The sequence below is a fragment of the Lactuca saligna genome, chromosome 3 (genome assembly GCF_052625555.1).
Source record: "Lactuca saligna cultivar CGN05327 chromosome 3, ASM5262555v1, whole genome shotgun sequence".
Classification (NCBI taxonomy): Eukaryota; Viridiplantae; Streptophyta; class Magnoliopsida; order Asterales; family Asteraceae; genus Lactuca; species Lactuca saligna.
Window position 1 is genome coordinate 185,217,501 of NC_136419.1, and position 16,760 is coordinate 185,234,260.

The 16,760-nt window shown below is 38.6% G+C and overlaps 1 protein-coding gene across 1 annotated transcript; it reads right to left on the reverse strand.

Moving 5' to 3' along the window:
* Positions 1–14,419: 14,419 nt before the first annotated feature.
* LOC145037617 (transcription factor MYB30-like) lies at positions 14,420–16,477 on the reverse strand. Its single transcript, XM_078986322.1, has 3 exons — positions 16,307–16,477; positions 15,714–15,843; positions 14,420–15,039 (listed from the first exon to the last, which is right to left on the reverse strand). The coding sequence occupies exons 1-3, from the start codon at positions 16,437–16,439 to the stop codon at positions 14,481–14,483; spliced, it is 822 nt and encodes a 273-aa protein (XP_078842448.1). The 5' UTR covers positions 16,440–16,477; the 3' UTR covers positions 14,420–14,480.
* Positions 16,478–16,760: the final 283 nt, after the last annotated feature.

The window sequence follows — 16,760 nt, forward strand, 5'->3', positions numbered from 1 at the left end:
AACCCGCGTTACACAAACGCCCAGTTTATAGTTATACTAACGACTCCGAAGGCGTCGTCAATACTAATCGCGTTATCCAATCGCCCTGACTAGGTGAAGTCCCACATCCGAAGAGAAAGAGGTCACGAAGACCCCGGTAACTCCATTAGCCGGTTGGGGATAAAATGTACGAGGGGTCCCAGACCCGCCTCGCATGAAATGTAGACCTTACTAGCAAGACCAAAGGACCCTTGGGGACCGGTGGTATACAAGCCATTGAAAGTCCATTTACGTTGTGTCGGATCGGTAAAACCCAACACTCCGTAAAAAAAATGTCTTCGGGCCTTAAGATCAGGTCATTGGGCTAGCTAGGCTCAACGAACAAGATTTTACACTTGTGGGGCCCAAAGATGGTGCATAGACGTCTGTGCACACTCGCATGTGTATGTATAACCAAACGTTACTTGTATGAATTGTAGTGTCGTAGTGTTAGTAGTTGTAGATTTCTATTGGCTCGAGACCGAGCCAATTCGTTTAACAACGACTTTTGGTATTGTAATGTATTGTATTCCGTTGATAGTCGTGGTGCCATCATTTGATCAAATTGGATATATTGAACTAGCCTTGAAATATTCCTGTTTTCAGCCCCTCATCATTTGTAAAATTTACATTTTCAACCCCTTATATTAAATACTTCCCGGTTTAGTCCTTAAACTATTTTTCTTGACATTTTAACACCAAAAATTATTGAAATTAATATTTTTCAACATATTTTTCATAAAAACAGTTTAAGTCCTTGAAAATGCAGTTTTCATGGTTTTAACCCCTTATTTTCGCAATTTTTACAATTTTGGCCCAATTTGGAAAATTTTTGCAACTTTGGTCCTTTTTAAATTTAAAAAGCATTTTAAACCCTTGAAAAGGATTTGGAACATTTATAGTCCACTGTTTTACAGAAAGTTACAGTTTTGGCCCTCCAAAACAGAAAAATTCGCATAATGGGCCTTATTGGGCCGAAAGTTACATTTTTAACCCATTAAGCTTAAAATTTATGTTTTTAGTCCCCTAAATGAGTATATTTCCAGAAATTTATTTATGAAAACTGTTTTGGCACACTTCATCCATCAGAATCTGTGACATGTCGATTTGGGCCCTTATTTTTGCATTTTTCACATTTTAGGCCCAAAATTTGTGTTTTTAACCCAAAGAAATTATTGCTAAACTACTTAGCCAATTTTTCTTGAAGCACTTTGTGTTTAGAAATATATTTGAAATTAAAATCATGTAGCACAAGTTATATCTCGGTTTTGATGAGTTTTGAGGCTAGATCCAACATAAAAACACATAAAAGCATACATATAAGCATGGAAATCATACAAGGCATAGAAACACATATAGATCTACACTTTCACTTGTATTCCCCCCCCCCCCCCCCCCACCCCCACAAAACTCATAAAAACAGAAAATAGGGGGTATGAAGCTCACCTTGGGGTGTTGATTCGGTTTTGCAAGGAAAATGGAAGGAAAAATGAAGTGTTTTTGGCCTTGGCTCCCTTTGATGAAGATCTCGAGTTTTGAGATGGTTCTAGGGTGCAAGATCACGATTTTTTTGCATAGATTAGGAAAGGATTTTGATAACAAAAGAATTTAAACCATAGATCTATGCATAATCTTACCTTAGATGATGATTTACTTGCAAAATCCTCTTGGAAAGTCCCTAATTTTCGAGATTTTTGGAGAGGGGAGGAAGGAGAGTTCTTGAGTGTTCTAGAGAGAATTTGAGATATTTTTGGTGTGTGTGAGAGGGGATTCGGCCGAGAGTGGGAAGAGAGAAGAGAGGAAGTGATATTTGAAGTGATACATGCATGGAGGTATGTGATATGTGCCTAGAAATCCATTAGATAATAGTGAGGTGTCACTCACAAGTCAACATGCTTCCTTTCCTCTTGGGCTCATGCATTGGGCCGAGAATGGGGAGAGAAGAAGGAAAAATTGGGCTCTTTGCCCCTAAGCCCAACATTAGAGGTAGTTTAGGGTATTTATTGGCCTTATAAAATAAAATTGTGATTTTTATGCTTTATTAAGCTAGGTTAGGTTAAATTATGGATCAAAACTTGTGTTTTATTTCATTCTAGGTTCTACCTAGCCCAAAATATTGCAATAAACGAATGTGGGTCCAATTAGAACCCAATTAGGGTCCTAAACCCTTGATAGTCCAATTTGGAAATTCATTGGTCCATTTGGATCCAATAAGGAAGTCCTAGTCCTAAATGGACTTAACAAGAACTTCTAGGGTCTCCAATTGTTTGATGACTACTTATAGTACTTGTATCTTGTATTTGATTGAAGTTTTTGATTCACATGTACTTGAACGCATAGATTACATGGCTCAAAATTTATAGTTGTGACATCATCCCCCCGTTAGAGGGAATTTCGTCCCGAAATTCTGTTTGAAAGCTAGATTTGAGAAAACTAGAATAGGTGAGGGTACTTTTGCTTCATTTGATCTTCGCGTTCCCACGTGAATTCTGGCCCACGCTTTGCGTTCCACCGTACCTTCACGATCGGGATGCGACTCTGCTTAGTACGCTTCACCTCCCTGTCCATAATCTCGATTGGTTCTTCGACGAACAGGAGATTCTCATTGATTTCGATTTCGTCAAGAGGAATGACAAGGGTTTCATCTGATAGGCACTTTTTCAGATTAGAAACATGAAACACGGGGTGTACACCGTTTAGCTCTGCGGGTAGTTGTAGTCTGTATGCTACTGGACCTATTCGGGCGACGATTTCGAAAGGTCCAACGTATCGCGGGTTCAGCTTTCCCCGTTTTCCGAAACGTATAACCCCTTTCCAGGGTGAGACCTTCAACATTACTCGATCACCGACCTGGAATTCTAAGGGCTTTCGCCGTTTATCAGCGTAGCTCTTTTGCCGGTCACGTGATGCCTGTAGTCGAGCTTTGATCTGGACAATCTTTTCTGTGGTCTCGCGAATGATTTCCGGTCCCGTTAATGCCCTGTTTGACGCATGTGTTCTTGCTAGCTGGGTGTCACCTACTTCAGCCCAACATAACGGTGATCTACATTTACGCCCGTACAGTGCTTCGAAAGGGGCCACCTTAATGCTCGAATGATAACTATTGTTATATGAAAACTCGATCAACGGTAGGTGGGTATCCCAAGACTTTCCGAAGTCTATCACACATGCACGAAGCATGTCTTCAAGCGTCTGAATGGTTCGTTCGCTTTGACCGTCCGTTTGTGGGTGATACGCTGTGCTCATATCAAGATGAGTTCCCATTGCCTTGTGGAGCGACTGCCAAAAGCGTGACGTGAACCTACTGTCCCTATCCGAGATGATAGATTTTGGCACTCCATGAAGTCTTACAATCTCTCGTAGGTATAAACGCGTCAGCCTCTCCATCTTGTAGGACTCTTTGATGGGCAGGAAATGGGCAGATTTCGTCAGTCGATCGATGATTACCCATATGGTGTCCAAACCGTCCGGCATCTTGGGCAGCTTGGTCACGAAGTCCATAGAAATCCCCTCCCATTTCCACTCAGGGATTGTCGGTTGCTGTAACAATCTGGAAGGTTTCTGGTATTCCACTTTTACCTTGGCACACGTAAGGCACTTACTAACATAAGTTGCGATTTCCGCCTTCATGTTAGGCCACCAATAGTGCTGCTTAATGTCCAAATACATCTTGTCCGAACCAGGATGAATGGAGTATCGTGTCTTGTGGGCTTCCTTCATAACGATCTCCCTGAATCCTCCGATCTTTGGAACCCAAATACGGTTCATGAAGTAGTATACCCCATTCTCTTTGACTTCCAGGTTCTTCTCCATTCCGCGTAATGCCTCGCTAGTTCTATTTTCCGTTTTCATAGCCTCTGCCTGGACTGATGCAATTTGAGCGGTCAGATGAGACTGAATGGTTATCGAGTGCGTTTTCGCACGGCGATTTGTGTACTCCTTCCGACTTAATGCGTCAGCTACCACGTTGGCCTTGCCTGGATGGTACTTGATCTCGCATTCGTAGTCGTTTAACAACTCCACCCATCTTCGTTGTCTCATGTTCAGCTCCTTCTGATTCAAGATGTGCTGGAGGCTCTTGTGGTCTGTGAAGATGGTGCACTTTGTACCGTACAGGTAGTGCCTCCAAATTTCTAGGGCGAAGACCACGGCTCCCAGTTCTAGGTCATGGGTTGTGTAATTTACTTCGTGCGTCTTTAGTTGACGGGACGCATATGCTATCACTCTTCCACGTTGCATGAGGACGCAACCTAAACCTTGATTTGACGCGTCACAGTAAACTACAAAATCTTCCGTCCCTTCGGGTAGAGATAGTACAGGAGCGCTACAAAGAGCTTGCTTCAAGGCTCGAAACGCAATCTCTTGTCGGTCTGTCCACTTGAATGGCACACTCTTTTGCGTAAGCAAGGTAAGTGGCTTGGCGATTTTAGAGAAGTTTTGGATGAATCTCCTATAGTAGCCTGCTAGGCCTAAGAACTGACGAATTTCTGTGGGCGTAGTCGGAGTTGCCCATCCTTCCACAGCTTTGACCTTAGAGGGATCCACATGAATTCCATCTTGGCTAACTACGTGACCGAGAAAATTCACGCTCTGTAGCCAAAACTCACACTTAGAGAGTTTGGCGTAAAGCCTTTCCGATCGCAGCGTCTCTAGGACTTGTCGGAGATGTTGGCCATGCTCCTCTTTGCTTCGAGAATAGACGAGGATGTCATCGATAAACACAATGACAAAGTTGTCCAAGAACGGTCGACAGATTCGGTTCATTAGGTCCATAAATGCGGCGGGTGCATTTGTTAGACCGAAGGGCATTACGACGAATTCATAATGTCCATAGCGGGTTCGGAAAGCGGTTTTAGGGATATCTTCTTCTCGGACCTTGAGTTGATGGTATCCGGATCGTAGATCAATTTTAGAAAAATAGCTAGCTCCTTGGAGCTGGTCGAATAGATCATCGATCCGAGGGAGTGGGTAGCGGTTTTTAACAGTGAGTTTATTCAACTCTCTGTAATCGATGCACATTCTGAAAGATCCGTCCTTCTTCTTGACAAAGAGCACCGGAGCTCCCCATGGCGAGTAGCTAGGTCGGATAAATCCCTTGTCCAGAAGCTCACTGAGTTGGCTGGACAATTCCTGCATTTCAGCAGGTGCCAATCGATATGGTGATTTAGCGAGAGGAGTTGCTCCTGGGACGAGGTCGATTCGGAACTCAACCTGTCTCTCTGGGGGTACTCCTGGGAGATCTTCAGGAAACACGTCCGGGAATTCACACGCTACCGGAATGTCTTGGATGTTAATTTCTTCTTTGGTCTTGTCCACTATGTGGGCCAAGAACGCTAAGTTGTTCTTTCGCAGATGTTTTTGTGCTTTGATGCACGAGATAAGACGAAGATTCGTGCTAGGCTTGTCTCCGTAAATTACTAGGGTTTCGTGATTCGGGAGACGAAGGCGAACGGCCTTCTCGTGGCACAAAACCTCAGCATGGTGGGGGCTTAACCAATCCATGCCGATAATCACATCGAAACTCCTAATTGACACTGGCATCAGATCTATTCGTAAGACGTGTTGGTTAAGGGTTAGGGTACATCCAGTGTAGATTTCTCTAGTGGATTCGGTCTTCCCATTGGCCATTTCCACCGTATAGGTTTCATTCAGCTTTTGGGGTTGTTGTTTTAATAAGTGTTTAAACTTCTCGCTTACGAAACTTCGCTCCGCTCCGGTATCAAATAAGATGCATGCATAAGTGTGGTTTAGGAGGAACGTACCGGTCACAACTGCGGGGTCCTGAACTGCATCACTCTGACCCATAGTCAGCATTCTTCCTGCTCCTCTGTTTCCTGAGTTGTTGTTGTTAGGGCAATCTCGACGGAAGTGTCCCGTCCTTCCACACCCGAAACAGGTGTGACTAAGCCCTGCATTGTTGCCACCGGCATTGGTGTTGTTGTTATTGCGAGGGTTGTTGTTGTTCTGGTTGTTTCCCTGATTCTGGTTCTGAGAAGGATAAGTCCTGCAGAACTTTGCAGTGTGTCCCCTTCGGTTGCAACTGGTGCAATGGAACTCCCTACATTCTCCTTGGTGATGGAAACCGCACTTGTTGCATTTGGGATGAGTACCGGAATAGGGTCTTGAAGTGTTTGAAGCAGCTGAGGCTGGAGCATGTGGTGTGGCTGGAACCGGTGCAGTGACAGCGTTAACTGCCACTGTTTGCTGCTTTTTAGAGGCCTCGGGGCCCTGACGCCCCTTTCTCTTGTTGTTCCATCCTTTCTTACCATCACCCTCCTTTTTCTTCTCAGCCTCTACCGGTTTCTCGCCCTTTTTGTGGTTATGATCATATAACCTCTTTGCCAATCTCTTCGCACTGTTAAAAGTTTCAGGGTTCGCAGCTATCACATTTCCTTGAATGGGGGATGTCAGTCCCCAAATGAATCGTTCAATCTTCTTCCCCTCTGAAGTGATCATACCCGGGCACAACAGAGATAGTTCGCTGAATCTCGATATGTAAGCATCGATGTTCCCATTCTGCACCGTGAGATTCCATAGTTCCTGCTCCATCTTCTGTATTTCGCCTCGGGGGCAGTACTCAGCCGTCAACATCTCTTTCATCTCTGCCCAGGGAATAGAGTTGGCGACCGGGAGTGTCATGGCTTCCACATGACCATTCCACCAAGTGAGTGCTTGGTCCACCAAAGTGCAGGCCGCGAACTTCACTTTCATCTGCTCGGGGCACTCGCATATCTCGAATACCGACTCTACCTTCTCGATCCATCGCTTTAGGGCGATCACTCCTCCGGTACCGTTGAAAGTTCGGGGTTTAGCGTTCGCAAAATCCTTGTAGGTGCACGTTTTAGTGAGTCCTTGGTTCGCCCCGTTGTTCGAACTTCCAGATCCTTGCCCGTTACCTCCTCCGTTGTTTCCTCGGTGAAGTTGTGCCATCGCTGCTGTGACTGCAGCCGACACGGCTGCCTGGAAAGCAGTGGAGTCAGCTTCGGGCGGGGTTGGTCCTGGGTTTCCGCGAGTAGTTGGGCGAGGCATCTTTCTGTCATGAAACGGAAAGATGTTGAGTGTTCGTGGTTTCTGGGAGGTTGCGACCTACTATCTAGGTGTATGGTGCGAACCTAAACATTACTATCATCAAGCATGCAATCATAATGTCTCAACACATAGCAACTAAGAATAATTTAGCAAAACACACAAAAGTTCATTAATATTATCCGCATTTAGTACAAGAAAATTTGCTCGTAGGAGCATACATAGATAATGCTAATCTGACAGTATAACGGCTCCATGAGTAGTGTAGTCACTTAAACATAGAGCCGGAGTACATAACATAGTTCCTAATAACCTACTATAATAAGTCTATTCCTAACCGCGATGAGCTGCGTCAGGAGGTGGTGCCGAAGATGTGGATGCTCCCTGAAGACGAGCAACCAAGCGTTCCGCGTCCCGGAGTCGAGACTCCCACCGAACCTGTCTCATGTGAAACTCTCGAAGGACGTCACGCGTCTCCTGCTCCGCACGCTCGACCCTAGTCCTCAATTGGTGTACCTGATCCGCAGTGTCCTGGGCAAGATCGCCCGTATTCCGTAACCGTTTTACCATGACTGGAAGGGCTCGGTCGGCCGGTCCTCCATCTCTCAGGTCAAAGAACTCGCGTGACATGCCATACGGGGGTCGCTGTCCCTGCTGTCTGCTCCATCTCCAGAGGTCCATACCCCAGGGAGGTGTAGGGCCAGTGGGGCCCACTCGATATGCAGGCACCCGGATTGGGTAAGGGGGGTTGATGACTTCGGACTCCGCATCCGAATCACCCCCGTCGCTATCATCGAGCTCCTCTTCGAAATGCTCTTCGTCTTCTTCGGGTTCGACAGGCTCGCCTTCGGCTTCTGCCTCCGGTTCCCCGTCAGGTTCCTCCTCGGGGTCCTCCTCGGGTTCCTCTTCAGGCTCTTCCTCAGGTTCCTCCTCAGGCTCCTCCTCAGGTTCCTCCTCGGACTCCTCTAGCCACCCGTTGTTTCCCTGATTAGGGAAGTAGGGGTCTCCCGGGTGATGAAAACCAGCCATGCTGTCTGCGCGAGTACGTAAATATACTACATTATCCTTGGATGCTATATCTATCATACATACTAAGCAACATTCTCTTTTTGGGTGATAAGGGTATAGTTTTTGGTTCCCTGGCTATCCCGATCTCATCAAGACGTGTGTTAGTTTTACCTTGGAGAGAACGTAGTTGATCAGGCTACATTCACTCCTTGGTATCCCTAAGAACAGTCCCGAATTAACCAAGATACCAGTATTATTGTGTTTGATTCAGCGTTAGGTCCTTATTCCTAATGCAAGCAAGTGTGTTTTATTTACTCGTTCTGTTCAGAGTTATGTTAGTCCCTCTTTTTGGTTTATAGTTGCATATCAATGTATGGCTCGACATGCTAGTTCACTATAAACAAAGCTCTGATACCAACCTGTCACACCCCCGAACCAGACGGCGGAAACGTCCGGGGGCTGTCGTGACTCAATTGAATACCATAACATTGAATATATATGAAACATAACAACATTCGTCACCATTCATCAACATAGTACAACCAGTAGTGTTTACATAACATACATTGTTTAAACATTACATTCCCCAAAAATTAAGTTGTTTAATTCATACAAAAATAAACCGCAACCGTCACTGGATATGATTTCCCTTGATTCACTGGCTCCCTGAGAATACAAGTATTTTGAAAAACGTCAACATATGAAATGTTGGTGAGTTCATAAGTAGTGTTTGAAATCGAATGTTTGTATTGTTTGAAGAACCACCAGAAAATCCGATATTTTCTGAAAAGATAAGTTTCCGAAAACGTTTGTGAAGATCCATAGGTATGCTTGTTTGTTTCTATACTTGTAAAAAAAAAATGTTCGTTTAGAATGTATGCATTTCAAATTTGTAAGTATTGAAAACCCTAGGAAAACCCGATGTTCTCCTAGTTCCTTGAATTACGTGATGTTACATTGAAACCATGGCATAGCGTATAGTGTCAGTCCCGGGCGACGTTGGAAGGTTTTCGAGCAGGATTATTTACTACAAACCCGCGTTACACAAACGCCCAGTTTATAGTTATACTAACGACTCCGAAGGCGTCGTCAATACTAATCGCGTTATCCAATCGCCCTGACTAGGTGAAGTCCCACATCCGAAGAGAAAGAGGTCACGAAGACCCCGGTAACTCCATTAGCCGGTTGGGGATAAAATGTACGAGGGGTCCCAGACCCGCCTCGCATGAAATGTAGACCTTACTAGCAAGACCAAAGGACCCTTGGGGACCGGTGGTATACAAGCCATTGAAAGTCCATTTACGTTGTGTCGGATCGGTAAAACCCAACACTCCGTAAAAAAAATGTCTTCGGGCCTTAAGATCAGGTCATTGGGCTAGCTAGGCTCAACGAACAAGATTTTACACTTGTGGGGCCCAAAGATGGTGCATAGACGTCTGTGCACACTCGCATGTGTATGTATAACCAAACGTTACTTGTATGAATTGTAGTGTCGTAGTGTTAGTAGTTGTAGATTTCTATTGGCTCGAGACCGAGCCAATTCGTTTAACAACGACTTTTGGTATTGTAATGTATTGTATTCCGTTGATAGTCGTGGTGCCATCATTTGATCAAATTGGATATATTGAACTAGCCTTGAAATATTCCTGTTTTCAGCCCCTCATCATTTGTAAAATTTACATTTTCAACCCCTTATATTAAATACTTCCCGGTTTAGTCCTTAAACTATTTTTCTTGACATTTTAACACCAAAAATTATTGAAATTAATATTTTTCAACATATTTTTCATAAAAACAGTTTAAGTCCTTGAAAATGCAGTTTTCATGGTTTTAACCCCTTATTTTCGCAATTTTTACAATTTTGGCCCAATTTGGAAAATTTTTGCAACTTTGGTCCTTTTTAAATTTAAAAAGCATTTTAAACCTTTGAAAAGGATTTGGAACATTTATAGTCCACTGTTTTACAGAAAGTTACAGTTTTGGCCCTCCAAAACAGAAAAATTCGCATAATGGGCCTTATTGGGCCGAAAGTTACATTTTTAACCCATTAAGCTTAAAATTTATGTTTTTAGTCCCCTAAATGAGTATATTTCCAGAAATTTATTTATGAAAACTGTTTTGGCACACTTCATCCATCAGAATCTGTGACATGTCGATTTGGGCCCTTATTTTTGCATTTTTCACATTTTAGGCCCAAAATTTGTGTTTTTAACCCAAAGAAATTATTGCTAAACTACTTAGCCAATTTTTCTTGAAGCACTTTGTGTTTAGAAATATATTTGAAATTAAAATCATGTAGCACAAGTTATATCTCGGTTTTGATGAGTTTTGAGGCTAGATCCAACATAAAAACACATAAAAGCATACATATAAGCATGGAAATCATACAAGGCATAGAAACACATATAGATCTACACTTTCACTTGTATTCCCCCCCCCCCCCCCCCCACAAAACTCATAAAAACAGAAAATAGGGGGTATGAAGCTCACCTTGGGGTGTTGATTCGGTTTTGCAAGGAAAATGGAAGGAAAAATGAAGTGTTTTTGGCCTTGGCTCCCTTTGATGAAGATCTCGAGTTTTGAGATGGTTCTAGGGTGCAAGATCACGATTTTTTTGCATAGATTAGGAAAGGATTTTGATAACAAAAGAATTTAAACCATAGATCTATGCATAATCTTACCTTAGATGATGATTTACTTGCAAAATCCTCTTGGAAAGTCCCTAATTTTCGAGATTTTTGGAGAGGGGAGGAAGGAGAGTTCTTGAGTGTTCTAGAGAGAATTTGAGATATTTTTGGTGTGTGTGAGAGGGGATTCGGCCGAGAGTGGGAAGAGAGAAGAGAGGAAGTGATATTTGAAGTGATACATGCATGGAGGTATGTGATATGTGCCTAGAAATCCATTAGATAATAGTGAGGTGTCACTCACAAGTCAACATGCTTCCTTTCCTCTTGGGCTCATGCATTGGGCCGAGAATGGGGAGAGAAGAAGGAAAAATTGGGCTCTTTGCCCCTAAGCCCAACATTAGAGGTAGTTTAGGGTATTTATTGGCCTTATAAAATAAAATTGTGATTTTTATGCTTTATTAAGCTAGGTTAGGTTAAATTATGGATCAAAACTTGTGTTTTATTTCATTCTAGGTTCTACCTAGCCCAAAATATTGCAATAAACAAATGTGGGTCCAATTAGAACCCAATTAGGGTCCTAAACCCTTGATAGTCCAATTTGGAAATTCATTGGTCCATTTGGATCCAATAAGGAAGTCCTAGTCCTAAATGGACTTAACAAGAACTTCTAGGGTCTCCAATTGTTTGATGACTACTTATAGTACTTGTATCTTGTATTTGATTGAAGTTTTTGATTCACATGTACTTGAACGCATAGATTACATGGCTCAAAATTTATAGTTGTGACACAAGTCAACCATGTCTTCATCGTTTGATGATTTAGTCGCCGATCCAGTTCACCTTTCCGATGATGGTTTCGTAGTTGAAGACTCTCCGATATTGGTTACTGAGGAGGAGCAGGTATCTAATTATCCGTCCCCAACACTGATTTTCGTTTCCGGTGGAGGATTATCGACCGATCAGCCCGAAATTTCATCGTTTAACGAAAATGGAACGCCCTTCGAAGGTGAGTATATGGCGTCAGATGGATAGATTCTGTTCCCACTGTCGGAGATGCAGCCTGAGGAGGGTTTTGCACTCATAGAATGGAGGAGGTTAGGGCTTTATCATTTTTATTAATTATTTATGTTTTTCTTTAATTACACAAGCTTATGGATTAATTTCGTCTGTTAATTTTCTCATTCTTCTATCATTTTATGCTTTGATCGATTATACGTTTTTGAGTTTTAGGCAGGAGAATCAATTGGCTTTTTTAGTATTATTCAGAGAATCAGTTGACATTTAACTCTGATTATATCTGTTACTTATTCTGACTGTAATTGATAACAAGTTCATTGAATGATTAGTCTCGATCTGACTCATTGACAGCCCTAATCTAACGGTAATTTGATATGTTGTATGCATTCTAAATCGGAACCCTAACATGTTTCTCATGACAGAGAAAATGCATTGCATTTAGAAGAGAAGGAGAAGATAGAGAAAGAGTTGCTAAACCAAATCATTGATGAAGTAGATGATTATAAGATTAAATTCCACAACAGATGATTATAAGAAACTCTTATTTTATTCATGGGTATTAGGCTGGATTGGTTGATAGATCTTTTAATTTTGCAGATAATCAAGTGCATGGTCAAAATGTAAATCAGAAGTCAAGGTTTCGAAGGTAAGTCACGTAGATTGTTACAATTGTATATGAATCGGTATCAAGGATTGATTAATTGTTAATGATTAGAACTATTAAATCATAGTAGGTAAACCATCCTTGTGATTTTTGTCTTATTCATTGATGTATTTTGTGAATCGGTATTAAGGATTGATTAATTGTTAATGATTAGAGCTATGTTTTTTAGATAAAAAATCAGTTGTAATCTTATATGAATACAATGTCAAATGTCTCATTTGTAGTTAAAATCAATGAATAGAAGTATATTATAAATGCATGATTTCATACCTTAATGATTTATATGTTGAACAGGTGTAATTTAGAGCTTGATGTTTCTAATAAGGATAACCGTAAAGAATGGAAATTGATAGCAGGATCAAGGGCGTCCCTCTTCGTTTCTATATGTATGATAGCAACAAGAAAATATGAAGAAAAAAATAATAATGTTGTAGTAATTCATCTATAATTCACATTATATTCTTATATGAATATAACTACTGAAAATATAGGAATTTAGACGTTTTTTGTATTTTTGTAAATGTATTCATGTATTATTAAAGTTGTATTCATTTATGATTGTAATAAAACGCATATTTATTTGCAACGAAATGGTGAATTCTTAAATATTTTTTGATATCAATTCATGAACAATAAAAAAAAAAAGAAAAAGACAAATCCAGTCATGATACTTTTAGTTATGAATATGACACTATTCAATAAATTTAAATTACAAACTTAGTTAACTGTTATATATTTTTAATCGATTGTACACTCAATAAATTAGTTTGATATTTATTCATTTATGGACAATAATCACGTAAAGCAATATAAAATCATTTTAAATTGATAACTTTTTTTCCTCTTTCATTAATGATATAAAGAAAATGGCAAAAAAAAATTATTTTTTTGGTAACAGTCAATTAGAATCCCAAAAATTTAGGAAAATATCATTTAATTAAAATACAAGTTTATCTATATGTCCTTATCTATTGATTGGTTCAGAACTGTTCTTGCGTTCTCAACCTTTTAGGTGTTCTCATTTGATCCTTTCCCTATATATATATATATATATATATATATATATATATATATATATATATATATATATATATATATATATATATATATATATATATATATATATATATTCAAACTTTATGAATATAAATAGTTTTGTTTTCTTTTTTTATCATTTCATAGAAATAATAATTTCTCAATTATCGTATGTAAAAACAACGTAATGGTTTTTTTCGAGTATTTAAGTATAAAATTTTGGTGTTTTCTAGGAGTCTCCTTATTTTCTAAATACATTCCTATATATAATTCCTTCTCAAAATTCATATTCTAATAAAGTAATATGTTTATTCTTATATTGACAACTGTAATACTATTAGAACTCCTTAATAAAACTATATGTCACATATCATGTCATTTTTCAACCCAGTTATTATCAATTTCAAATTTGAAATTTTAAATTCCTACTCTAATTACATAAATTAATAATTGATTTTCTTTTTTAAATTTCAAATTTTAAAATTTTTCGTTCTAATTATATTAAAGTAATAACATTAGATTAAAAAATAAAATACATACAATTAATACAAATTATAAATTGATATAACTTCATATATTTATTTAAATCAACAATTATAATTTTATATAACTAAAAAAAATTCTATTAAGTAATAACTTATTTAATGTTATAAACTAGTTAAATATAATATAAATATAGTTTTTACGACGAATCTTAAATAAACAATTTCATTAGTATTCTAAAGCAATTACCGGGATCAAATGAAGAATATTCATTATAGATTGTTTTGTTTTATTCGATATACAAATTATATACAAATTAAAATATAATGATTGTTATATCCTACGTCACATTAAAAACATTTAAAATTGCCACTACCTAAGAATTCAATTCAACTTTGTCTCCATTGGTCAAAGAAAACTCAACATCTTTGTAATGATGAGATTTCAATTTATCGTCATATGTAATATATTAGAAAAAAGTTAGGAGCCATTTTTTCTATAATAAATGTATTTCTTACTTATCTTACGTTACGAGAATATGAAAGATACAACATTTGTGCTTAATTTATGTCTCATAACAAGAATACAAATGGATATCTAAACTAAAACTCAGGTAACTCGGGTAATTCCTCAATGCGTGTGAAAATGTCGTACCATAGGTCTATGCTACCCATATGACAATCAGTATATGGATTTCTTATGTCTTCATTCTCTATAACTTTGAGTGGAGACGATGAAAACTCAACACTCGATATGTTTGTCGTTGGATTAGATTCCATGATGTCGTCACCCTCACCAGATAACGTTTCCGACCAGAAACTATCATCAAGAAATGTCTCATGCTTGATTTCCTCATGTTTAGCTACATCAAATGAATTGGTCGTTGTTTCTGTTTCAGATGAAGACTCGCTACACGATGGTTGAACATAGACTAGTTGTTCCTCGTCATGGGAGTTTAGTTGTGGTTGGGCATGACATTGTGAAACAATCGATTCTTCTGAATTTTTATCGCTTGAAGCACGTTTGGACTTGGTGCTATGTCTTTTTGGAGCATGGCTGGTTGTCTCATGACTTTCAAGTCTTTTCTTCAAATAAGTATGCCAAACATTTTTTATTTCGTTGTCAGTTCGGCCAGGTAAATTCGTTGCGATTACAGACCATCTGTAAAATCAAGGAAAGCCAAGCTTCATGACAAACTTGTATTCAAAATTATATATTTAATTAGTTACGACTAATACGTGCAAAATAAAAAGTACCAATGGATTTGTCTTTTTCTTATTCTTTATTTATATTCTTATTCTTGAAATATGTGTTAAAAAAATCGTATTTTATGCTTGGGCACATGTTGATATATGTTGGTTTGAAAATAAAAGTATACATGTTGTGTAGTTATTTATTCTGAAACATAATTAAATAATAAAGCATGAAAACCGGGATTGCGATTCGTGGTAGCCAATAGCCAATTTGAATAATTTATTGCCCATCCAAAAAACTATTTTCACTGTGTCATCATCATGTCTGCGGATCTAAAGTTTGTTATTTAAAATTCTGGTACATGACGTTATTGGGTTTATATGATCAAAATGATTAACGTAAAATGTAATTTTCATATGAAATGAATAGACATGAGTCCCTTGTATACATTTGATTAGCAAATATGTTTTTTGAAATTATTAATATAAACAAATATCACGCTTTATAATAATTGAAAACCAAAATCTATGTCCGACTCCTTATGTCAAAATGTTATATGAAATGCTGATGTCTTTTACAAAAATAATAAAGTGATAATTGTTTACTAAAGATACGAATAAGATTGAAAAACTCCGTTGTACCTATTTCCAAGCATTTCATGTAGATGAATGATGGTGTCTTCCTCTTCTCTACTAAAGTTTCCTCTCTTAATATCTGGTCGTAAATAATTGGTCCAACGAAGTCGACAACTCTTTCCACATCTTAACAAACCTGAAAATAAAAACAATAAGAAAACAAATTAAAACCGAAAATGAACACTAACCCACTTTGATCTTAAAACTTGTGAACTAAATTTCAATGCTAAATCAACCAACGACAAACATAACAACTCTATGTTTTCATGTGTAAAGAGAACACAATCGTTGTATCATGTCATATTCATGAACTCAGCATCTTTTCTGAGAACGATCGACACTGTGATTTTCTCTTTCGTTTTCATCTATATGTCAAATTAGTTTCCTTGCATGTGAAAGGAGTTAAATCGCTAATGAGGATTTGATCATCTCTATACGTTCTTCAAATCCTCATATTCTAACTAGATTGAGAAAAATTAACATAAAAGTACTCATATGTGCTGTCAAACTGAAAAATCTTTACAAGAGAAACCAAATGAATATTTCTATGACAAAGATCAAGAAGTAATGCATATGGAGCTATAATAAGATATAATTACCAGCATGTTTCGGAAGAGCACGCCAGTTAGGATGACCATGTTGTTGTATGTATGAAATGAGGATTTGGTCTTCATCATGACTCCATGGGCCTTTCTTCAATCCCATCTTCTCACAACAAGGTGCTCTCCCCATTCTCTTTCTCTCTATTGGAGTTGAAATGATATGGAGATATCCCAAGGCACAAGAGTGGAGTAATTGGCCAACGATGCCTATTTATCCTCAATATTTTTCTATTTTTTTATTTCTTAACTTTTTTGTTTAAAAAGTACTCCATTTGATTTGATTTATGATTAAGAAAATTAAATAGCATATACTGTTTGATATTTTCTTTCATTAATAAATTACTAAATTTTGTTTGATATACGATTAATAAAATTAAATAACATGCAATTTTTCTTAATTTTTTAATCAAAAGATGGCTATATATGATGTGTTAAATGATTAACAAAATGA